This window comes from Panthera tigris, chromosome A3, assembly GCF_018350195.1.
Source record: "Panthera tigris isolate Pti1 chromosome A3, P.tigris_Pti1_mat1.1, whole genome shotgun sequence".
Taxonomy (NCBI): Eukaryota; Metazoa; Chordata; class Mammalia; order Carnivora; family Felidae; genus Panthera; species Panthera tigris.
The window spans coordinates 117,686,596-117,710,640 of record NC_056662.1 but is presented as its reverse complement, the minus strand read 5'-3'; the positions used below and the strand labels follow the sequence as shown (position 1 = coordinate 117,710,640).

General features: G+C 51.7%; 2 protein-coding genes across 10 annotated transcripts; one reads left to right on the top strand and one right to left on the bottom strand.

The window, feature by feature from the left end:
* Positions 1-1,744: 1,744 nt before the first annotated feature.
* SLC30A3 (solute carrier family 30 member 3) lies at positions 1,745-19,967 on the bottom strand. Of its 9 annotated transcripts, XM_042982288.1 has the most exons (9): positions 19,890-19,967; positions 17,670-17,875; positions 11,434-11,507; positions 6,137-6,318; positions 5,515-5,661; positions 4,472-4,670; positions 4,135-4,240; positions 3,743-3,877; positions 1,745-2,569 (listed from the first exon to the last, which is right to left on the bottom strand). In XM_042982288.1, the coding sequence occupies exons 4-9, from the start codon at positions 6,264-6,266 to the stop codon at positions 2,192-2,194; spliced, it is 1,095 nt and encodes a 364-aa protein (XP_042838222.1). In that variant the 5' UTR covers positions 6,267-6,318; positions 11,434-11,507; positions 17,670-17,875; positions 19,890-19,967; the 3' UTR covers positions 1,745-2,191. The 9 variants fall into 9 exon arrangements, with proteins under 9 accessions (XP_042838222.1, XP_042838224.1, XP_042838225.1 ...); XM_042982290.1 differs by lacking the exon at positions 11,434-11,507; XM_042982291.1 differs by lacking the exon at positions 17,670-17,875 and having other exon boundaries at positions 19,890-19,958.
* A 138-nt stretch (positions 19,968-20,105) lies between these two features.
* Positions 20,106-24,026, top strand: DNAJC5G (DnaJ heat shock protein family (Hsp40) member C5 gamma). Its single transcript, XM_007088899.3, has 6 exons — positions 20,106-20,245; positions 21,045-21,160; positions 21,470-21,683; positions 22,113-22,254; positions 22,754-22,824; positions 23,027-24,026. Exons 2-5 carry the CDS (start codon positions 21,048-21,050, stop codon positions 22,804-22,806), a joined length of 522 nt encoding a protein of 173 aa, XP_007088961.1. The 5' UTR covers positions 20,106-20,245; positions 21,045-21,047; the 3' UTR covers positions 22,807-22,824; positions 23,027-24,026.
* Positions 24,027-24,045: the final 19 nt, after the last annotated feature.

Below are 24,045 nucleotides of genomic sequence, written 5' to 3'. Positions count from 1 at the left end.
TCGCTTGGGGCCTGTAACCAATGAGACGTAAAATGAGAAAGTATCAGGAACTAGCAAAGCATGGAGAGCAGCTGGGGCATCCTCGAGTGTGATGGACTGCCAGCCCTTCACCTCAGCCCAGCCTCCCGTGCCTGACTGACACAGGCCAGCAGGCCAGCCGAGACTCACCCAGCCTGGGGGTGGGGGGGTGGGGGGTAGGGGGGGGAGTGCAGTTGGAGATCAGAGTGGGGAGACCTATTTTCAATGAGTCCAAAAGCCTCACCTTAAAAAAAAGCAATGAAATGTGTATGTATTGCCATGGAAAGATACATCCAGCACGTGTGTTTGAGTCATAAAAGCAGGTTACGTGATCTCACCTATAAAGTGATCCCATCTATGTTATTACATAGAACTGTTGGTCCATACATAAAAATATGGGCAGACTCCAAACTGAATAGCAGTTACTCCCTCTGGGAGTAATATAATAGGGGAAACATTCACTTTCTACTTTTTACACTTTTCCTTTGTTGGACTCTTAAAGCAATCATATATTGCTCTTATAATAATAAAAGAAAGATCATTTTATAATAAAGGTATTTCCATTACGCGGAGGAAAGCCTTGCAGAAATATGCACGGGCTAATGAAAATGCTGTTTCTTTGCTTCAGGCTGGAATTGTATTAACCTAGGGTCGCAAGGTGTGAACTGCTGATCCAATGCACTAGATCTAAAATCGAAGCACAAAGAGTGTGATTTTTAAAAGAGAAAATCCACAATCCCTTAAGTTTAAGGGAGGCCTTAATAGTAATAATAATCCTTTAAGTTTGGTTTATAAGACTAAATCTGTCTAAATATATGATACTTAGGGGCGCCCGTGTGGCTTGGTTGGTTATCTGACATTTGGTTTTGGCTCAGGTCATGACCTCATGGTTGTGGGATCGAGCCCCACAACAGATCAGACGCCATGCTATAGAGCCTGCTTGGAATTCTCCATCTCTGTCTCTCTCCCTCTGCCCCTCTCCCCCACCCATGCTCTCTCTCTAAAATAAACAACAACAACAATAATAATACATATATGATTCTTAAAGGCAAAGGGAGGATAATTGTAAAAGAGGTGCTTGGGTGGCTCCGTCGGTTGAGCGTCTGACTTCAGCTCAGGTTATGATCTTGCAGTTCCTGAGTTCGAGCCCTGGATTGGGCGCTCTGCTGTCAGCCTGTCAGTGCATAGCCCACTTCAGATCCTCTGTCCCCCTCTTTCTGCCCCTCCCCCACTTGTGCTCTCCCCAAAATAAATTTTTTTTTTTTTTAAAAAGAGGTGCTTGGTGTCCACAGCCCAAAACTGGTCTCAGGATGAGGGCCTCTCCCCCTGACAGCTTATACAGCTCAGGAACTAGGCCCACAGCAGCATGTGGTCCAACCACTCTCCCCCGAAGGGACAAAGCTTCTCTATGACCGGCCTGAGGCCATGGTGCCTGCAGGAGTCTTTAGGAACGGTTCTCCAAGATCCCTTGGCTCCTTGCCTCCCAACTTTCTCCTGCAACCAGGCCCGTGGTGTGTGGGGCCTCTCCCTGAGCCAGCGACCCAGGCTGTGAAGTAAGGGAAGGTAACAAAAGGACTGGAGGGTTTTAGCCTACATGGGAATGGATATTGGAGGGTAGAGAGGGTGGAGGGGCTGGGTAGGAGGTGGGAGGGCTGTGGAAGGAAGGTCACTGTGGCTTCATGATTCCTTTAACCCCTCCCGAGGAGTCAGTACAAGGGCTGAGAGATGCAGTTAGACACAAGTTTATTGGTGGAGCTGCAGCGGAGTCCTCCCTCTCTCTGGGATAGCCGAGGGCACAGCACCAACAGAGGGATGGACAGACAGACCCCCAAAAGGACACATGGATGGTGCAGACTCAGAGAGACTATAGCACAGCCACATAGGCACAGAGACACACAGGCCACAGCACCAAGAAACACACACACACGGAGACAAAACCACAGGGCTAGAACACACGGACAAAGTGCGGGCTTTGGGGCTCCTGCATAGACAGAGCGAGGGCCACGTGGGGAGGGGGCCCCTGCTGACCTCCCCCAGGCATAGGCACACCAACAGCACACAGACAGGCAGATGCCCCCAGCCAGCCAGCCAGCCAGCCTGCCACACAGACAAATGAACTGCATGGAGAGGACGCTTGTGCTCCCCAGACCATAGAGTGGGGACTGAGGGGCTTCTACACACCCCCACCAATTGATTCCCATTCAGCCTGACTCCTGCCCGCCCCCCACACCCACTTTGGTCTTGCCCACTGGGGCTGGGGGCTGGGGCGCCGGCAGGTGGAAGGAGGGAGAGAGGAAGGGGTATGGGCCCAGTTCTGTCCCTTTTCGGAGAGCGGGGAGGCAGGTACTGAGAGTCCAGGGCTGAGCCAGGGCCTGGCAGTGGGGTGAGGGCAGGGCCTCGGCTCAGGCCTGGGGGGGCTCCCGGCAGCGCAGGCACTGGGCCATCTCGGGCTGGTACTGCTCAACCTGCAGGGTACAGCTGGAGAATCCAAACCGGGAGTGGAGCTGGGATGTGGCTTCAGCCAGGACAGCTTCAGGGTCGGCCGTGGAGTCTGTGGGAGAGTGATAAGAGGCAGCAGGTTCCCAGGGGAGTCGGGAATCAGGCAGGGGCCAAGATAAGGCCGGGTGAAGGGGGACCCAATGGCTTGCACAGCATTAAAGCCAGGTTTGAATGAGAAGCTTTATTTTCTTTCTGTATTGTATGAACAGCATAAAAATGCCAAAGAAAAGGTTGGGGAGACTCACCCCCTAATCAACCATGCTACCAGGCTAAAACACCAAACCATTCTTATTTTTCTATTCTCCTCTGCTCTTTGACTATTAACACGCAGCTGTATGTTTCAGCAGCCATAGTACCCGACTTTCCAAGACAATCCAGATGTTAAATATTTTCTCCCATTGTCCCTCTAGAGTTACCATCAACTATCCTACAAAGTATAATATTTTTGGCATCCAAATTGCATGTCTCTGATTGCTTCTTGCATCTGGAAGAAACTCAAAAATCCTTTGTCAGCTTGTGAGTCACCATATATATTTTTAATAGTTGAATCATAATGTAGATATAATTTTACATTCAGCTTTTTTCTCTTAGCTTTATACCATAAACATTTCTCCTAGTTGCCATACAGTGTTCATAATCATCATTTTGAATAGTTCCATGTTACCCCATTGTCATAACTTACCTAACTGTGCCCCGTCACTAGACCTATTGGTACTAGTAACCTGTTTTTTTTTTTTAAGTTTATGTATTTGTTTTGAAAGAGAGAGAGAGAGAGAGAGAGAGAGAGAGAAAGTGTGTGTGTGTGTGTGTGTGTGTGTGTGTGTGCATGAGCAGGGAGAGGGGTAGAGAGAAAGGGAGAGAGAATCCCAAGCAGGCTCTGTGTTCTCATTGTGGAGCCCCACACAGGGCTCAGTCTCAAGAACCGTTAGATCATGACCTGAGCCGAAATCAAGAGTCGGACGCTGAGCCACCCAGGTACTAATGATCTTTTAAAGGGTTGCTGATTCTCTGCACTACCTCAGAGAGGGGGAAACCTCCCCTCCAGAACACCCTGTCCAGGGTTCCTTGTCTCCAACATGCATGTGTGTGTGAGAGAGATCAAGAAAGAGACAGAAACAGCAATTCAGGCTACCTCCCTAGGTTTGGAAGGGGAGTGTGGGGGATGGGGTTGGGAGATGGGGGACTGTTTCTAGGAGGTAACTGGCTAGGGTCAGTGAGGACTCACCAATAGCCAGGTGTGCGGAGGCAACATGGTAAGTGAGCGTAAGGGACCACAGGTGCAGCTCATGAGTTGCCCGGACTCCTGGCACCGACAACAGCGTGTCCCGCACGGGCTCAAACCCCACACTTCGGGGGGAACCTGCAAACAGCACCCGCCATGCTTACTGCCAGGGCCACTCCTGCCCAAAGACAGCCCCCCCACCAGACTCTACCTCCCCTACCCTGTACCTGCTTACCATTAACCCCCACAATTCCCCCGGTGCCTGAATCCTCCTTCTAGCAATAGGCCCCAGGGCCCAGACCTTCTCCCAACATTCTCTTCAGGGAAGAGAGGTGGCTCAGAGCTGGAGGGAGATCAGAGAGGGCCCTGGGCAGGGAGAGTGGCATCTGATTTACCTTCCATAAGGACACGAAGAACATCTCGGAGGGTGGGAGCTGTGGATCCAAGGGCACAGATGGAGAAGAGGAAGGTGCTGATGGGGTCAGCTGCCTTGTACTGAGGCTATAGAGAAAGAGATCTCTAAGCCCAGGCAGCAGGAATATTCCAGTGGAAGATCTAGGGGTGTCTTGGAAAGACAGGACCCGAGAGGCCCCTGAGAGCCCTGCTAAAGGGGAACGGACCGTGACCTGGGGAGCTGGGAGTCGGCGGGGAGGGAGGCCAAGGGTCCTGGGAAGGAGGGGCCGGATGTGGAGCTGGGGAAGGCAGGCTGGGGCAGGCTTGCGCGCACAGTACCTTGAAGTAGATGAGGACAGAGGCGGCCAGTACCCCAAGGCTCTGCAGGAGGTCCCCCAGCACATGCACAAAGGCTGCCCGGACGCTGGTGTTCCCCAGGGGCAGGGGCTCCCCCGGCCCCTCCTCCAGCGGTGCATACTCCGCCCCCCTAGACCCGTGGCTGTGGGGGGGCCCGGCCTGGTGCAGCACAAAGGCCATTCTGAGGGGGAAGCAGAGCAGCTCAGCCCAGGTGGCCTGTTCCTGGCCTCCTCTGCCCTATTTCCATGGCTCTCCAACTCACCTCCCCAGGAGCCCTTTCTCCACCTATTGTCTCCCTGTTTTCCCAACCCGGGGAGAAGAGAGCATTGGATAAGAGAGACAAATCGTGCAGCCTGGGGGGAAAAATACCGTACATGGTGCAGGAGACAGGGATTCAAATCCTGACCCTGCTACTTGAACAGCTGTGTGGCCTGGGCAAGTCACCCGACCACTTCTTGGGACCTATTTCATTAACTGTACGCTAAGGGTGACACAGTCTACCTCATAGGGTGGTTGTGGGCCTTAAATGAGACAGTACTGGATGAAAGCCCCCCCGCAGAGCAGCTGGCACACAGTAGGCCCTTCATAAATGTCCGCTGACTCTGACGTCTAGGTCTCTCTCCTGTCTGTTCTCAGGCAGCCCTGGGGCAGACAGTTGAGAACCGTGTGTGCGTGTTGCATGCCTGTTGGGGAGGGGAGAGAGCCAGCTCTCCCACCCTGGAGGAGGACCCCTTGCCCTGAACCCCGCATGGTGCCTGCTCCATGCTGGAACGTACAGCAGATTGGCACAGACTGCGATGCTGGCGGTCAGCAGCATTGCACCCCCCTCGATGTGGTAGTCGCTGTGCAGCAGGCGGATGAAGGCCAGGTACAGGAGGATGCCAGTGACCATCCAGAGGGAGACCACGGAGGCCAAAGCCCCCAGAGTCTCTGCAGGGGGAGACAAGCTATCAGAGACCCGCCCGGGACCCTAGGAGGTACCTTCTGGTAAGATCAGAGGCTCACTGGGCCACGCAGGGCCTTACCTGAGCGGTGCCAGCCAAAGGTCATGGTGCGGGTGGCTGGACGGGTTGAGAGCCAAAGGGAGAAGAGGCTGCCCATCATGCTGCCCACATCCGCCAGGAGGTGGGCTGCATCTGTCATGATGGCCAGGCTGTGCGCCAAATACCCACCTGCAAGGGCAAAGCAATGGACGGTCTGGGTCCAGTTGGAAGATATCATGCTCCGTGGTAGTGTGTGTACAAGCACGGAAAGATACTGCGGGGATGTGCACCAAAATGTGAACCGTGTTTTTCCCTGAGGATGAGATTACAGGGAGTTTTTATTTCCTTCTTTTCACTCACCCACGTTTTCTAGTTTTCCTATAATGACACATTTTGATATCAAGAAAATAGGACTTTAAAAAGACTAGCTAATGCCGAGAGGCCAGCCCTGGCCCTCTGCCCCCCAGACCTCGCCCTAAATACCCCTCAGTGCTATCCCTCACCCTCTCCCACTTCCTGAGCCCCGGGCACCCAACTCCCCACCCCAGCCATCCCTTCCATTGCTTGTCCACCCAGGAATATTGTTGGGATGCTCTCTCTGGGTGGAGAGCGGCCGAGGCAGGTGTCGAGAGGATGGGGTCGGAGGAGCTGCTCTCCAACTTACCGACCACCTCCCCGGCCATGAAGACGCAGCACACAGCACAGGCCGCACACAGCTGCCTCTGCGCCTGCAGCCTCTCGGGGGTGAGGCCCGGCGGGGGCAGGGGGTCCCTGTGGCAATGGTGGAAGGGCATCTCCTCAGGTTTAGGTTCCTCAGGGAGGGGCTCCGAGGGCTCTGTGAAGAGACTGAGGCAGGCAGCACAATTCAACCTGGGGCTTGGCTACAGTTGAATCTGTTCCTCACTCCCAGGCCCTCAGTCCCCCAGAGGGCCTTCATCAGCTATGGCCCCGCACTCCCTCTGTCTGTCCCCAGGCTTGCTCAAACCCGGGAGCCTCGGGGACAGAGGGCCACATGAGGGATGGGGGCTAAGCAAAAAGCTCGGATCCCAGCTGCCCTTTTCCTTTCATACGCAGAGCCACAGAATCTCACAGCTGCAAAGCACCATAGAGGTAGTCTAGTCTAACATTTTATTACAGAAATTACAAGTCTGAGGCTCAGAGAGGGAGAGGACACATGGAGGCCACACAGCTAGTTCATGGTAGAGAGCCGACTCCACCATAACCAATTGATAGGCACCATAAGGCACACAAAGTCAGCAGGATCATGCTGATCTCTGGGAGCCTTTGGTGAACAAATGTGTACCTAAGTACTATGATATGTAGCAGAAGGTAGCTATCGCCATCAGAGCAGTTAAAACAAAGTGCTATCAGCGCTCAGAGGATAGAGGGGTAGAGGAGTCCAAGAGAAACCAGGGAAACCACTGAAGGAGGCACCAAGAGAAGGGCCTTGAAGGATAGGGAAGGTGTTGACAGAGACAGGGTGAACATGCCAAGCAGAGGCAATATGACCAGGTGGTGTCAAAGTGTGAGGCCAGACGAAGCACGTGATCCTGGTCTGAGTGCCTCTCTCCCAGACCCATCTCCTCGTGCCTCCACTCCAGATCCTTCACCTTCTCTATCTAGACATGCAGCTGAAATGTGGCCCTTTAAGAGAGGAGTGGAGGGCCGCCTGGGTGGCTCAGGCGGTTGAGTGTCTGACTTCAGCTCAGGTCACGATCTCACAGTTTGTGAGTTCGAGGCTGTCAGTGTGGAGCCCGCTTTGGATCCCCTCTCCCCCTTTCTCTGCCCCTCCCCTACTCACACTCTCTTTCTCAAAAATAAATAAACATTAAAAAAAAAAAAAAAAAGGAAAGAAACAGAGAGGAGGTGGAATGTTGGGACCCAAAAAGTCTGAGGATCCAGGCACAGAGAACTAGTGGCCGGATTCCACACTGAGGTTGTCATGGGGAGGACGAAGGACAGACTGCTGTGGATGGGGAGGCAGTGGTAGGAGCGGTGGATCTGGAGTCTGCTACGTGTTAGCTGGACCTCAGTCTGACCATAAATGCCCAGTGGAGGCCGCCTTAACTGTACCGTGCCATAAGCCTCCCTTGATAAGTGAACGGGGCTGGGTCTTCTTCACCTGGGATGCCAGAGCTTGAGCTCAGGCTGAGTTTTAGGCTCATTCTGGCTCAATTCTCAACCCTAGTACTACCCAACCTGAACCCCAACAAGGCCAGAACCTTCCACAGAACAAAGAACCTAACTGGAAAACACAGTCCTAGAAATACTCATGGAGGTGTGACAAAAATACCCATGAGTGAAAATGAAGGCTCCAGATAGAAATGTGATCACAGCAGTAAAGTGAGGAGGGATGCCTGGGGCCTTCTGGCTAGGGAGAGCTCTGCCAAGTGGGTGAACTGAGGTGTGAGGGAGGTGGGGGGGACATTTGGTGCTTGTAGGGAAAACTCAAGTGCTGGCAGGTAGATTAGTTTCTCGGAATTTTCTTCCAAGACTTAGAATCTTGGTGTGTATGATTCTGGGTGTGTTTCCAGAGGAGACAAGGAGGTGAGGGTGGCTTTGAAATCCATCCTCATTCTTCAATGAGGTAGACACATAGTTGGGTGCCCAGGACTCAGGTGGCCAGGCAGTGCACACATAGTGAAGCCCAGTCTAGTGGGGGAGATAGATGTGTCACAAATGACTTACTAGGCAAGGAGGGGTTTGGACCAGGGGGATTTATGAACAAAGGACTTCGGAGCACCAGGCAGGGAATGATGGACTGTAATGGGGGTGAGGAGAACGTCACAGAGGGAGAGATGTTTAACACGAGACCTAGGTGAAGAAGGGGCTCCGGACACATGGAATGCCAATGACAAGATAAGTGGCTGGGAGTTTTAAGTGTCAGGAGCCAGGGCAAGGGCTGAGGAGGAAAGTGAGGGCTCAAAGGAACATCAAGGGAGATATACTGATTGATTTCATATATCCTTCCCTAGCCCTGAGATGACCTTGCTGGTGTATATTAGCCTGGGAGGGAGAGAGGAGAGGAGATGGAAGGATCCAGAATAGATCAAGCCACAGAGCCCCTCCAGAGAACTTTAGGGGAGGGGCAGGTAGGTAGGGAAGAGCCTCTTTCAGAAAATACTGCAGGATTTGGTGACTAATGGTCATATGAGAATGAAAATGAGCTGGGAGTCCAAGATGCGGGTCTGGATAGCAAGCAGAGGCTGCGTGGCTTTGGGGCAGTGGGCAAGATGCCTTTTTTGTAAGGCACAGAGTAGCTAGTCATCAAGGTAGCCACCCATCAACAGGCTGCTCCCTTTTGTTATGCATGAATTGGGCACTAAAGAAGCCTCATTGTTGGGGTGCCTGGCTGGCTCTCTCGTTAGAGCATGCGACTCTTAATCTCAGGGTCATGAGTTCAAGCCCCACATTAGGCGTGGAGCCTACTTAAAAAAAAATACATTAAAAAAAAAAGAAGCTTCATTGTTGGTGTGGGTATTGGGGGGGGGGTTGTCTACATGCTGTTTAGAGAGAAGGAAAGGCAAGGCAGTTTTCTCTTGCTGGCCCTCTGAAACCCCCAACAAACAACAAGTAATAGTGGGGTAGAGGGGAGGGTTAGAGGGGGCGGGTGTGGGCAGGGGACAAAGGCCTGAAGCAGAATCAAAAGGATAGGTGAAGAGACGCCAGTGCCTGGGCTGGAGTCCCCACAGCTGCCCACGTCTGCAGGCCCCTGCAGGAAGGAGTCAGACGGGAAGTCTGTCCTCCCTTCTGTTCATCCACTCCCCCACCCACTCAGGTTTATGGCCCCCACCCAGGGAAAGAGCGAGAAACACACAGAGGCATCACATCAGAGACAAAGGGAAAGGTGCTCGGAGGGAAACAGAACGATTATGAGAAATGAAGAAAGAGGAAAAGCCGGAGAGCCTGTCAAATTTCCGAGACAAACGGACGGTCAGCCAACAGACAAAATGGCCTGTGGAGGTGGCCAGGATGGGCCTGGCGCGGCCGCTCTGAGGGACAAGGCGGACAGAGCTGGCGGGCGCCCGGCGCGGGAGGCCGGCGGGACGCGGAGGAGGTTCTCCGGCCGCCCCCGGCCCGCTGTCCCGGCCGCTCCGCGCGCCTCATTTCACACCTCGCCGCCCCCGGCCCCGTCTGTGCGGAGCCGGGAATACCCCCTGCCGCCCAGACCGCACCTGCTCCTTCCCTGCCACCCCCTCGCTTCCCGGCGGCCGCCGCCCCCCAGGGGCCGGGAAGAACCGCCGTGGAGCCCGGGCCCATGGCCCGGGTGCGCACAGCTGGCCATGGCTGGAGGGGGCGCCCCGAGGCGCACGGAGGGAAGGGCCAGGGGCCTGCAGCGGGGGCTCCGAAGCCTGGGAGGCGAGGTGCTCCCACTGCCAGGGCCCTGGAGCAATGCAGACATCGGGGCACCGGGCGCGGACTCCAGCCCGACGGAGGAGCAGTTACTCGCGGAGAAGTCAGATGCGGCGAGGGCGGCAGAGAGGTCCGGAGGCTTGGGGGACCGGCCGGGGAGCCGTTTTGCGGGACCGAGAAAAAGAAGGTGGCCGGGAGGAGGCAAAGCAGGCTGCTGGGAGGGTCGGGGGGTGCTGGCTAGGTAGCCGGAGAGGACAGAGCCGGGCGCCGAGAAGCTGAGGGAGTTGCGGTGCGCCCGGGCGGCCAGCCGGGGCCGCGCCGAGAAAGAGACAAACGAAATGGACGGATGGCATGAGGGTGGCGCCCCCGGGCCGAGGGCCGGCCCAGGTCTGTCCTACCTCTTCAAGCGCAGGCCGCCACCGGCGCCGCCGCGGTCCCGGGGGCTCACCAGGCGAGTGGTCTCCGAGCCCCCTGTGGCAGGAGAGGGCTCCATGTCACCGCGGCCCCGACCGTCTAGGCCCCACTGAAGAAGGGAGAGGCGGGGCCGGCTCTGCACCAAGTCCGAGCGTCCAGCCGACCCCCGGACTCCCCGCAGGGCCGCGGGGCCACCACAGTGGAGGGAACTGCAGCGGCTGTGGCGCGGGGAGTCCGAACTGCAGATCCCGCGGCCTTTGGAGCCCCGCCCCGCGTGGGGCGAGCTCCCCAAGCCCCGCCTTCAGGCTCCCGGGCCTCTCCCCCAAGCCTGAGCCTCACCCCCCGGAGCCCCGCCCCATTGCCAAGGCCCCATTTCCAGGCGCCAGAGCCAGGTGGGGGCGACGCGAGCTCTCTGCGCCCCCGCAGGGTTCTAGACAACGCCTCATCTCTATAGCCCCACCCCCTGGGTAAACTAGCCCCGCCCCCACCCAAGCTCCGCCTGCCGGCTCCGAGCGGTGTTCCACAAGCCTAGGCACCTCCAGAACAACCGTCTTCTAAGGAACATCCCCCCTTGCAAGCCTGCACGGGGTCGTCGCTCAGCCCCCCACACGGAGGTAGAAACAGGTGTGGGTCCATTATTACCCAGCTCGAGAGAACCAGAAAGTGTGGGGTGAGCAGTGACACATCCGGGAGAACTCCAGGGACTGCGGCCAGAAACCCCTCTGTGGAGGATGTGGGGTCGGAATTTGTAAGCAAAATCTGCTGCCAAGCACTGTACCGCTCATTATCATTTATTTTTATAGAGACATTGGGTGACAAGCTTCCTGCTCTCCTCCAATCCATTACTATCCCTATTTTTCGGATGAGTAAACTGAGTTGCCGAGGAAGAAGCATCTAAGGTCATGCAGCTGGTGAATAAAAGGCTGGGACTGGAGCCCCCTCCTCTTTCCCTCTCCAGTTCAGGGCGCTGAGCTGGCGACTGAAGAGAGCGCGCGTCGCAGTCTTGTCACTCAGGCTGGGGCAACCGGAGGAGGAAGGAGCCATGCCACCTCTCTGGTCACAAGCCACTGTTCTTGGAGGGAAGCTGCAGCTTGTCAGCAGGTGATTCTTTACCTCTGAATCCCTAGCACCTGGCTGGGCATTACCTCATTTTGCCTCATTTTAACGGAAGCCCCAGGGGAAGGAGTGACTTACAGCAAAGTGGGTGGCCAAGCCTGGAGTCAAACCTTCAAACGTTCAATGCTCTCTGCCCCTCACACCTGCGGCCACTGTAGGATGAAATGGGGGTGGGGATTGCAGTGTGCCCTCCTAGCTGTGACACTCTGTGAAGAGTCTGGAGGAGGAGGGAGACAAGTGAGCTTGGAAGGGGAAGCGTGGAGGGTGGGAGTGGTTGGTGAGTCCGGCAGAGAAACCCATTAATCAATGGGCACCCTTCATGAAGAACACACTGGGGGGTCCGTCATGTAGGGTTCTGGGAATAGACACCTAGCCCCGTTATTATCCCAAACATTGCGACCGCGTGTACACCCCCAAATAAACCATCAAACAAACATCAGGAGCACGTGCCAGATAGAGTGGTTGGAAGAGATGGGGTTAACCCGGGAGAGCTTCGCGGAGGAGGTGAGGCTTGAACGGATTAGGCAAGCTGGGCGGCGGGCTGGCTGTTCGGGCGGGGGAGAGTGAGGCCCTTGCCAAGGTTTGCGGGCGGCGTGCGCTAAGGGAGCGTAGTGCTCCGGGGAAAGGTGCGGAACGTTAGAACCAAAGGGTCTGCACTAGCCCTCAGCGCCGCGTCTCCACCCACGCCGCGCCGAGGGCCAGAGCACCCTCCCCCAGACTCCCCACGGAAGGCCCAGGCCAAAGCCCACGAGTGAGGGTGGGGGTCCTTTCTCCCTCCAACCTCCCCTAGAGGAGTGGGGCCTCAGCTCCTTCTTAAGGTCGTGGGGGTGCAAACTGAGATAGCAAGAGGGGAAGCCACCAGCCAAGGTCACCTTGTAGGTCCTTGTTAGAGCGGGGTGGAACTCAAGCCCAGCCCGCCTGGGTCAGGGCCCTGGCACGTCCCTCTTGGCGCCGTCGGTTTTCAAAACTCTGAATCGGGCCTGGGGCTTCCCCATTTCTGAGACACCCCCCCCCCCCCGCCCGGAAGTAGGATGCGGAGAGGCCACCGCGCACTCCAGGGATGGGATGCGGTAGCCTCACCCGAAGCAGCCGGGGCAGGCAAGCTCGAGAATGGGGAGAAACAGCGGACCCCTGGGCGGTGAAGGGGCTTCTTCTAGCCGTGCCTCAGCAGATGACGACAACAGGGGACCTAACAACAATGGCTTCCTCTGGGGGATTTCCCTTCCTGGGCAGTCCACAGTGCGCAGACAGCAGTCCCGGGTTCCCGAGAGGGGGCGCAGACGCCGGCACACGCCCGCCCCGCCACAGGGCAGGGAGCGAGCAGGCGGCGGGGAAAGAAGCGTGGGAGCAGGTGGATTACAGGGCTGCCCTCTGCCGCGCGGCTCCCTAGGTGTTGGGCCTTGGAACGTGCCGCCTCCAGAAACCGAGGGCACCAGCGGGGAGAATACCAACAGTTGCCTGTGCTTGGAAATTTATGCAAGAAAAGCCTGGCAGCGAAAGAGACTGCTTGCACCTGTTTCTCAAAGAGCCATCAAGTGGCCCTATGAAAATCTTTGCAAAGGGTCCTCTTGAATGCCAGGTCTGAGAAAGGCATTCTACACCTGGTTAGGAGCTAGGAAAATTATGCAGGGGTTAGAAGGGCAGCTTAGGGCTGGCTGTAAGGAACTGAAATCTTGTAAGAACTATTCATTCAACATTTACTGAACACTTATTTCTTGCCATGTACTTTGTTAGGGTAACTGAGGAGTCCTGGTGAACAAGATAGGTGCATTTCCTCCCCCTCCTGGCTTTAACTTGATTGCAAGAGATTTCTATTCTGCAGTCTTTGGTTACTGATTTACCCACATGTTCTTAATGTCTGTCCTGTCCTGCCTCAGGTATCAATTTTCCCTAAGGAGATTCCTTAGGCCACTTTGAGGCCCAAAGGGCTGAAGGAGACAGGAACCCCTGGAACTTCCCAGGAGGATAGGTCAGTGGTAGAGCAGAGGGTGGGAGAACGGGTCAGAAGGCGGCTTCAGGGAACCCAGCCTAGACCAGTTCATACTGAGAGAGAAAGAGAGCAAAGTCCAGCCCTCAAGCCAGGATTTAGGCTGGGCTTGAGATCTCAGACGAGATTTGGAATCCAAGCACGCAGGCAAGGGGTTAATTAACACTTGAAAGGTCCAAGCCAGGCTGAAAGGTATGGGCAGAGGTAAAGAGGGCATCCAAATTCTGCTCAGGTGTTACGTTACCTCCAGGAAGCCTTTCGGGCTTCCCCACCAGGCTGAGTTATGTGCTGTTTTCCGGTGCTCTCAAGGGCTGCTGTGCTTCTGTGCTGGCAGCACTCAGCACATTGAAACAAAATGATTTGCTCCTCCGTCTCCTCGCTAGAATACAAGCTCCCTAAAGGCAGGAATTACCTTTCTCATCACGGTGTCCCAAGCGCCCCCTAGTGGCTGACACACAGTCCTTGATAAAGCCATCCCAGGAAAAAGGAGCTGGTTGTTGGGAGTGGAAGAAAGCTGGAGAAAGCAGGATTTTAGTTGAAGATAGACAGGATGAACGAGGGCTGCAGCTTAAATGTCACCTCCTCCGGGGGGACTTTCCTGACCCCCAGCCTACGTTAGTTCTCATGTTACACATTCTCACTGCACACTTCGTTTTCTTCCTCAGCATTTATCAGACTGTAATTACACCTTTATTTGGGAATTGTTTCTTCACTTGGCTTCCAGGGTACCTAATCTGGTTTTTCTCCTACGTCACTGGCTGTTTATTTTCAGTCTCCTTTGCTTGTTCCTCATCTTCTCAACCCTTTAATGCTGGAGTGGTCCAGGACTTGGTCACCCTCTTCTCTTTCTACACTCCCATAGAGATATCTAGTCTCAAGCCTTAAAAATACTATCTAGAAACCACAGAAAACAATGGTTGTTGAAGCTCAATGGTAGGTAGATGGGGGATCACTGTGCCATTCTTTTTTTTTTTTTTTTTTTTTTTTAATTTTCTATTTCAAAGAACTTAAAAAGGGGGCGCCTGGGTGTCTCAGTTGGTTGAGCGTCAGACTTCAGCTCAGGTCATGATCTCGCCATTCCCGGGTTCAAGCCCCATGTCTGGCTCTGTGCTGACAGCTCAGGGCCTGGAGCCTGTTTTGGATTCTGTATCTCCCTCTCTGTCTCTGCCCCTCCCCTACTCGTACTCTGTCTCTGTCTCTCTCTGTCTCTCAAAAATAAGTAAACATTAAAAAGTTTTTTAATTAAAAGACCTTAAAAAAATAAAATGGCATCTATACGATGATCCCCAGATCTCTCATTGAACTTCAAACTCAAATACCCAAATGTCAACTTGATCTTACCTCCTTAACATCTAATAGGCATCTCCAGTTTCATTGGTCTAAAACCAAAGTCCTGATTGTCACCCCATCCCAAACCTTTTCTTTCAGCTGTCCTCCCATGTCTGAATATGGTGGCTCTGTCCTTTCATTTGCTTAGGCCAGAAACCTTAGAATCACCGTTGATGCCTCTATTTTCACCCCACTTCCAATCTGTCAGCAAATCCTGCACCCACCCTGGTCCAAACCACCATCATCTATCTTCTTGATTATTGCAGTAGCCTCTTTGGTTGTCTTCCTTTTTCCACCTTTATTGCCCTACAATCTAGTCTCAATCCAGTGACTAGGCACCTAGGCCAGATCCATCACCTCCTCACGTCACTCAGTACCAGCCAAAGGTTTTCCAATTGCCTACAAAGCCCTATAGGCCCCTTGTCTCATTTCATATTACTCCCACCTCCCTCCCCAGTCACTGTGGCGTTCACGCGGGTCCTACAATATACCAGGCATTCTTCCACCTCAGGACCTTTGCATTTCCTCATCTATATGTAATGCAATCTGTCAGATGTCTTTATGACCCACCTGAGGACCTGCTTTAGGTCTTGATTCAAATATCACCTTTACCACCTCTCTCTGCTTATCCATTTAAAAACTGCAATCTTGGGGTGCCTGAGTGGCTTAGTCGGTTAAGTGCCTGACTTTGGCTCAGGTCATGATCTCACAGTTCATGAGTTCAAGCCCCGCATCAGCTCTCTGCTGTCAGTGTAAAGCCTGCTTCAGATCCTCTGCCCCCTTTCCCTTCCCCCACCTATGCTCTCTCTCTCTCAAAAATAAAATAAACATTAAAAAAGAAAGATTTATTTTTAAGTAATCTCTACACCCAACATGAGGCTTGAACCTACAACCCCAAGATCAAGAGTTGCCTGCTCCACCAACTGAGCCAGGCAGGCACCGCTGAATTATAGTGTTTTAATCAGGCTGCTTTCCACCTAGCCCTTAGGGATGAGCTCATTTTATGGAGGTAATAGTTTTTATTAGAAATACTGAAGGAGAAGAAGTGAGACAGGTAATTTCAGAGTTCTGACTGTTTAGGGAGCCCTGGCAGGGATATTTTGGATAGTGAGAGGGCAGCATGAGGGTACTGCGTAGGGAAACAAGGAAATGGGGTTCTAAGAGGCTGAGAGAAGGATATAGAAAGGGGATAGAATGACAATTTGCAAATCTTCCTAGAGGAAGGATCTTGAGTTTTCCCTTCTTCCCAGAAACAAAATGAAAACCAGCTTCTCTCTTTACAAAATTGGGAGGTGATCAGATGGAAAGGATGATGATGATGGTGGTGACAATGACAATGACAACACAGCACTTACCATGTGCCAAGCACTGTTCAAATTAAATATTTAGTCCTCCTAACAACCCTAAGAGGTACACACTACTATCAAAGTTGTAGAGGTGAGGTGGCTGTGCTCTGTCAGTCTGCCCTTAGGTCTGCAGTCTGGGCACAGAGGACAGGGGTATGCAGCAGCCTCTCTGGCTGGAAGCCCTCCACCTCCCACCCCAGGCTGTCTGCCCCAGGGATGACAGGCAAACAAACTGGGCCAATGATGTTTCTGGGCACATGAAGTGAGCAAGCCTCCAATTGGAGGGAGGTAAAGAAGGACATTACCTGACATCATGAAGGGAGGTGAATGTCAACTACAACTTTGATCTCTCTCTAGACCTCAGTTTTAAAGTGAGAAGGGAGCTGGTGTGTATAAGGAGCAGTCACAGCACAGACACTTAACTTAGAAGACTTAGGTTAGGTCTGGACCTTACTGGTTGACTCTGAGCAAGTCAATCCTTCTCTCTGGGCCACACTTCCCTCAATTACAAAATGAAGGCATTAGATGGGAGTTAAGACTCAAGGTCTTTTCCAGCTCAAAAACTATACAATTCTAGAACCTAGTGGCTGGGTATGACAAATGATGATCTCTCTCTCCCACTGCATATGCTCAAGAGCATGATATTTTGGGTATAAATATGCCAATGTCTGCTGTCTGTCTGTATATGGGTATTCCAGCTATATGACTAAAACTTTAGCTGTTTGTGGGTAAATAAGGGATGGTTCTTGGTTTTCTCCAGGAGAGACCAAATGGCTCTGTGAGATAGTAAACTATAAGATCAGTGACTTAAGGGCAAATGATTCTAGAAAAGGTTTTAATTTGAAATCATTCTTTAGCATAGTTATTTTTTTTGTTTTTTTCTGTTCTTTTTACAGCAAGTCTAATTTGGTTTTGACATCAACCCTGTGGAGGCACAGGTTTTAACAGAAGAGGGAAAAGAATCTCAGAGATTAAGTGACTTGTTCAAGATCACACGGCTCACTGGAGCCAGAGCCAAAACCAAGGTCTAAGGCTTCTGATTCTGGGATTGTGTGTTCTTCCTGGTACTGTGCTGGGTGTTAGAAGAGACCATGTGCAGAGAAAAAGAGCCACAAGGGGTCTGTTTCTAGGTGAAGGCAAAGTGAAGAGGCAAAGGATGCCAGGCTGACTTACCTGCTTTATTCCCATTTCTGCAGCCTGCTGGCTGCAGTGTCTTTTCATTCAGAGGAGAGGCTCAGAAGACTTAAAGATAATGGCTATTTCAAGAGCCAGCAAACTATGATTAGAATTAATTAGAATGTCAGAGGGCAATGATAAGAAGTAATAACATTCTGGAGCCTCTGGCAAGATCTGGAAGATATTTACTAACTCTTCTCAGAACCTAATTTGCCCTCTTTCTCCGGGCTCACTTCTACTATGGAGCAGGGATGTGATCACAGCACCTCTCATGGTTGCTGTGAGAATCAAAAGATATTATTAGGTTAAAGTACCTCTGAAAAGACACACAACATTTGCTTATTCATTCAACCTACCGACATTCATTGAGCACCTACAATATCCCAGGAACTGTGTTAGAAACTGGAGGAAGACTAAGACAAACAAGGAGCTCAGAATCCCCAATACTATCTCCCCTGCTGCCTTATTTTTCTTACCTCCTTATGTCTCTTTTTGTCCAGGATCATATGAGGAAAAGAGGAACTGAGTCTTCCAATTCCCCAGCTAAGTGCTTCTGCCCTAGGGAATTCTTGCTATGGCTCAACCTCTAGGCCGACATTGCACCAGCAGAGGGTTCCCCCTACTGTAGCTCATCCAACAAATCATTAACTCACTTGCTGTGAACCAGGCATGGCTCTAGGTGCTGGGGAGACAATGGTGAACAAACATAAGGTCCCTGCCTTCACAGAGTTGTATTTGTTGTATTTTGTACTAGGGAAGGCAGACCTTAAACAAATAAACACACAGATAAACATACATTCACAAATCATGGTGAAGGTATTATGAGGTAGGGAGAGAGAAGTGGAACTCAATTTAGAAGGCCTGAGGATGGCATGCCTGGGTGGCTCAGTCAGTTAAATGTCCGACTGTTGATCTCAGCTCAGGTCTTGATCTCAAGAGTTGTGAGTTTAGGCCCAACCAGTTCTGCAATAGGCATGAAGCCTACTTTAAAAAAAAAAGGGGGGGGTGGGTGGGGGGTATCTGGGTGGCTCAGTTGGTTAAGTGTCCGACTTCAGCTCAGGTCATGATCTCACAGTCTGAGTTCGAGCCCCACGTCGGGCTCTGTGCTAACAGCTCAGAGCCTGGAGCCTGCTTCAGATTCTGTGTCTCCCTCTCTCTCTGCCCCTCCCCTGCTCATGCTCTGTCTCTCTCCGTCTCAAAAATAAATAAAAATATTAAAAAAAAAAAAAAAAAGCCTATCTGAGGATACATGAAGCTGAGATCCTAGAAGGATGAGAACTCAGCAAATAGCCGGAGGAGGAATTCTCCAGGCAGACTTAGGCCCTTGATGTGGGAAGGAACATGGCGTCTTCAAAGAACTGACAGAAAAGCAGTGCAGCAGACCAGAGCAAGCACAACAGTGATGCTTAACAGTGCTTAACAGAGCTAGAGTAAGAGGTGGGGGCCAGACCACGAGGGGCCTGGAAAGTAAGTGCTCTGCACTTCTGGTGCCTTCTCCTGTCTCCCCAGGGTAAAGAAACAGCCTGGGTTGGTCTGCTAGTCCTGACAACCATGATGGTGATGAAAGGCTGGAAGTTAGCTAGGGAAATGTATCCTAGTACGAACCACCCAAAAAAAAAAAAAAAAAAAAAAAAAAAAAAAAAAAAAATTGTCAGCTTCAGCTCCTTTGCTTTAGGTGATTAACCTATAAACTCCTCTTACCCAGAATCTATCAACCGGGTAACCGGGTGGTTGATGCCAAAGATTTTCATCCCCACCCCATACGCTGATCACAGATCTACAGAAATAAATTTGTTAATTCACTGGTCATTGTGCCTAGAGCATATGGACTCCTTAGTTGACTCGAATGGCTCACATCTCTTGGGATGGATACTGATTTACCACTTAAAACCTAGAAGAGGATGTAAATGTGCACAGAAGACCATAATAAAGGGAAGAGAGTGATAAAAGCCACATGAGGTATAACAGAGAAATATTATTGAAATAACAAAGCTCTTTCAATCACATGTAATGGAAGCCATTGAGTGCTCCTCTGTAAAGAACACCAAAATTAAGAAGTGGTGGAAAGACTGCCTCCTATAGGAGATCACAGGAAGTGAAGTCAGGTGGAGATTGGTGCTCTCAAGCCCTGCCTGTGGGGATGTAAATTGGTACCTGTGGTACCTTTCTGGGAAGAAAGTTGGCAACAAGGACTAAGAGTCTCAAAAAATTTTGCTTTGACCTATTAATTTCCCTTCCAGGAATCCACCTCAAAGGAGCAGGGAAGAGATTTATTTGAAGATCTATAGATAAGAATTTTCATTATAAGGTTTTTACACTAGCAAATGGCTAGGAACAACTTAAGTATCCAAGCTGGATTATATAAATACATTATGGCACATCCTCATGATATAATAGTATTTAAATGAAGTTTTTGAAGAACAGTAGTGACTTTTGTAAATGTTCAAGCTATCGTTTTAAGGGAACGTGCAAATTAGTAATTACAATATAGTAACTGCTTTGACAGAGCAAGGTGGGAACAACTGGGGGAATGAAGGAAGGATTCCCAGGAATACCGACCTTCAAGTGGGTCTTAAAGGATGTGTAGGAGTTTCCACGTAGAAGGGAAAGAAAGGACGAAGTGGAGGCCCCTAAATTCTGCCAAAAAAGACTGGGAAGTGAATACACCTCTTGAGAAAGGATTGCAGGAGCCATACCTCTCACACAGCCACAGCGAGCAAGCCCATCACCTTAACCGGGTCGTTAAGCCCATCAGGACTGGTGATCCCCTCCCACGGAAGAAGGGATGGCCCTGGAGGCCACGCCCACCGGAAGAACTGGGGGGCACCGCGGCCCGCGGGGCTGATCCCTACGCCCAGGCTTCCTTGTGAGTGAAATAAGTCCCAGCCTCCACGCAGCCTCATCTTCCAGATTTTCCGGCGGCGCCAAAAAGCGACCCGGAAGGTTGGCCAGGCGCACAAGCGCGGTTGCCCACTGGACTTCAGCGGTGTGAAGTTTCACACCCGGATGGAGGTTGTGCGAGGCCTCCCCAGACGAGGAGGGCGACTCTGAGGTAGAAGTAGAGCGCTAGGCCGGGTGCGGAGTCCACACAGAGCCAGAGGGCTCTGGGAACCAGAGCATTACCTTCCGAGCCTGTGGCCTTGGCTGCCTCCCACCCTCTGGGGCCCTGCTCCCTGGTCCCTGTCTGGTCGGCCCCCGCAGCTACAACTTTCGCTTGGGTCTTCATCCCTGGAGTCACCCCTGTGTTCTCCCCGCTGCCCGCGCTCCGAGGTTTGAGAGGGGAGGCTAGGGTGAAGAAGGCCTCTGGCCTAGCTGCAGCAGCGGCCTCCGGCCTGGCTTTTGGGACACCTGACTTCTCAGGTGGCTCAGCCTTTGGTCTGAATTGTTTCTCTCTTGGGAATTGTACATCTCCCCGATTCCAGACCCAGCCTGCACGAGGACTGGGCTGCCGTGGTCTTTCCAACGCCGCAGTGAGCTTGGACAGGCCGTCTCTTCCGGGACTAGTCGTTCTGGACAAAATCCGCTTCTTCCCGTGGTTTGGGCCTTCCCTTGCTTACACCTCTCCGTGACGCGGGGTGTGTCTGGAGGGCTGTGTCGCTGAAGGGAAAGGGCTGTAGCTGGGAAATGTGAGGAGCCGTTTCCTCTTTAAAATTTGAATTTGGATGTCCTTTCTCGTCACCTGCAGTCTCCTGCTAGTCACAGAGCCCGCTCACTGTTGTCTTGCGCTTGTCCCTTTGTAGTCATTTTACTTGACTGGCCAATGAAGGCATTGGGTTTCCTGTCACTAGGAGTCTCACTTCTCCGTGGCCTCCCCTGTGGCAGTTCTCACAAACGCATCTCCTCTGACCCAGATCATGGCTCATTTGGATGAAGCGGCCCACCGGCTGTCCAAAAGTGGCACAACCCTCTATGCGGTGCTGGAGCTTAAGAAGGGCGCCTCACCCGAAGACATCAAAAAGGCCTACAGGTTTAGACTTCAGCCTCTTTCTAAGCCCTGGGATTCCCCCTCCCCCCCCTTAAACCCTTCTCTTTCTACCTTGCTTTCTGACCCATTTTTAAACCCTCGAGCCCTCACTTTGGGTCAGACGGGGCCATCATCCATTTCATTGTGGCGTGGGACAGCATTTAGACCTGGGTTGCTTGCCTCCATCCTTGGCACCACATCTCATGCATTCTTTCTTCACATCCAAAGGCCTGTCCCTGTCGTTCATCCTGCCCTCCCTCCCCAGCCATTCCCTAGCCATCCTCTCCCTCCTTTTGGGTATTGCCTGGGTAGGAACCTGGCCTTGAAGTATCATCCAGACAAGAATCCAGGGAACGCTCAAGCAACAGAAATATTCAAAGAGATCAACACAGCCCACTCCATACTGAGTGACCCCAAGAAGCGGAAAATCTACGACCGGCATGGCTCGTTGGGAATATATATATATGATCACTTTGGCGAAGAAGGCGTCACTTACTATTTTACACTGAATAGTTGTTGGTTCAAGGTATACAATTCTTCTAGTCCTTTAAGAATAAGGAAGGGGGCGCCTGGGTGGCTCAGTCGGTTAAGCGTCCGACTTCAGCTCAGGTCACGATCTTACAGTCTGTGAGTTCGAGCCCCGCGTCGGGCTCTGTGCTGACAGCTCAGAGCCTGGAGCGTGCTTCAGATTCTGTGTCTCCCTCTCTCTCTCTGCCCCTTCCCCACTCATGCTCTGTCTCTCTCTGTCTCAAAAATAAATAAAAACATTAAAAAAAAAAAAAAGAATAAGGAAGGAGGGGTGACCCTCCTCTTCTTGGAGAGCTAAGCCTCCTCTCCTAGGACAAATGCTTCTGCTCTCTCTTATTTTCTGGGTGCTGGGGGGATTCAGGGAGGGGAACTGGAATGGAAATCTAGAAGAACTGCTGGGTCAAGGCCATTCTTTCCCACCTTTCAGACACTTGTCCTCTTGTGTGCTCTGCTCACCTGTTGCTGTTGCTGCTGCTGTTGCTGCTTTTGCTGTGGAACACTTAAGCCACCATCTGAGGACGTTGCTAGAAGATATCAGCAGAATGTCCAGAATCAGCCTCCCAGGTCAGGTGAGGACCATAGACAGGGCCTGAGGTAAGAACTGGATTAGGAATGAAAGAATAGTTGGGAGTGAAACCGTGAACCCCTAATATGGGAGACTCAGGTCAGTATTGAGGCAAAGTGAAGAAAGAGAAGGGGATACACCCGGCTTCTGAGGGGCTTTTGCCATCGACTGACAATTTGAATGTAATATCGGCCTCTCATGACTATTAGGCTAAGGAACTGGGAGTCGGGGGGAGTTAAGGTAAGGAATGGGTGGGAGAGTGCCTAGAAAAGGCAATAGTTGGAGACAAGCTAGAGGATGAAGTTTACTGCCTTTACTCTAAAGGAAGATGACGTGCCAGATTATCCCCGCCCCAAGCAGTTAACTTTGTGTGGCTTGACTGAAGTTTACTGTAGTGCCACCTAGTGATGCTGATGAGTAACTGCAAAGTGATGCTTTTCTCACCCCGGGACTAAAAATTGTTATTAATTGTTGATATATGTGTTTTTCAAATTCCACCATAGGAAACAAAAGAAATTTTAGAAGAGAGGACGAAGATAATGAATTTCATGGCTAAAAGATTAAGAGGAATGAGGTACATATGAAAACTGAAATGCAGCCAGAATCAAGGGATAAGAAAAGAAACATAGACTAACTTCTGATGAGTCATTAGTAGAAAGTTTATATTTTATACTGTGGATTTCATGTGTTTATATCCTTACCCACAGAGGGCTTGCTTTAAATTCTGGATCATCATTCCTTCTTGTTAGTAAGGTGCCAACTTCTTTTACCCCCAGGTGCTGACCCAGTGAGGGTGCCTTCTGCCACCCAATCCACTGGACACACCGAAGAGAGGAGCAAGTAGCCCTGTCCTGACATTGACCCTGATTTGCCCCTCTTCTTATAAGAATCCAAACTTAGAAGCATTGATGGCATCTATCCTAGTGACGATGCCACCTCTGTCCTTGATGGTATCACTGACCCTGGCGATACAGGGTCACCCAGCCACTCTTCTTTTTAGCTCCAGTCCCAATTTTAATCTGCTTAGAGAGCAGCCTTCCCGTCCCTACCCTTATGAGGTCTCAGGCAGTGGTGACAGACTTTTCCCCAGCATTCTTTTTCCTGTGCCTTCCTTGGGATTTGAGCCAATTTCAGCCGGTAGGGTCCCTTAGCTGCTTGCAATATCTCCACCAAGATCCTGATAACTGAGCAGGGTGGATCCTTTCCCAGAGCTACTATAGCAGCTAACCTCCTTTGTTGCACCTCTGCACCAAGAACCCTAACCATCAGCCTCATTCCTATGCCAGCACACCTTTCTGGGGCTGGTCTCACGTTCTTCTGGTGCCCATGCACTTGTCGTTGTCAGCCTTATTCCATGCCACCATGAATCAACCCGGGCAAAGTATGAATGCATTTGAGATGTAGGGGTAGTTCTCCCACCTTTGGATTCTCCCTGGACTACACCACAGCACAGCATGCCTTAGCGTGGGTCCTATGAGTTAGCTGAAGCTCACATATCAGTGCCTGCTTGCCTTCATCCTTTTCACCATGTCTTGTGCAGGCTGATCATCATATATTTTGTTCTTAAAACAGGGGCATGAAACTTGTGATAGGGAGAAGATTATACTTTTCCAGACCCTTTTACCACTCATGCCTCTTCACACTGCCTGTTTGGTATACTCTCTACACCATTTATTTTCCTGTCCACCCAAGGTCAAAGCTAGTAACTCCTCAAACCTCTCTCCTGACTGGGAGAAGGGGTAAAGAATGTCAATAAATAAAAGAGCTTTTGTCCAATCCCAGTGCATCTGTTGGG

Coding starts and splice junctions, on each gene's coding strand:
- SLC30A3 (XM_042982284.1), bottom strand. CDS start 10,318: ATGGAGCCCTCTCCTGCCACAGGGGGCTCGGAGACCACTCGCCTGGTG. Junction 5,662..6,136: donor CATGGCCGGGGAGGTGGTCG/GTAAGTTGGAGA, acceptor TTGCCCTTGCAG/GTGGGTATTTGGCGCACAGC. Junction 4,671..5,514: donor CTTTGGCTGGCACCGCTCAG/GTAAGGCCCTGC, acceptor CTTCCCCCTCAG/AATGGCCTTTGTGCTGCACC.
- DNAJC5G (XM_007088899.3), top strand. CDS start 21,048: ATGGCTCATTTGGATGAAGCGGCCCACCGGCTGTCCAAAAGTGGCACA. Junction 21,161..21,469: donor GACATCAAAAAGGCCTACAG/GTTTAGACTTCA, acceptor TTGCCTGGGTAG/GAACCTGGCCTTGAAGTATC. Junction 21,684..22,112: donor TGAATAGTTGTTGGTTCAAG/GTATACAATTCT, acceptor CCCACCTTTCAG/ACACTTGTCCTCTTGTGTGC.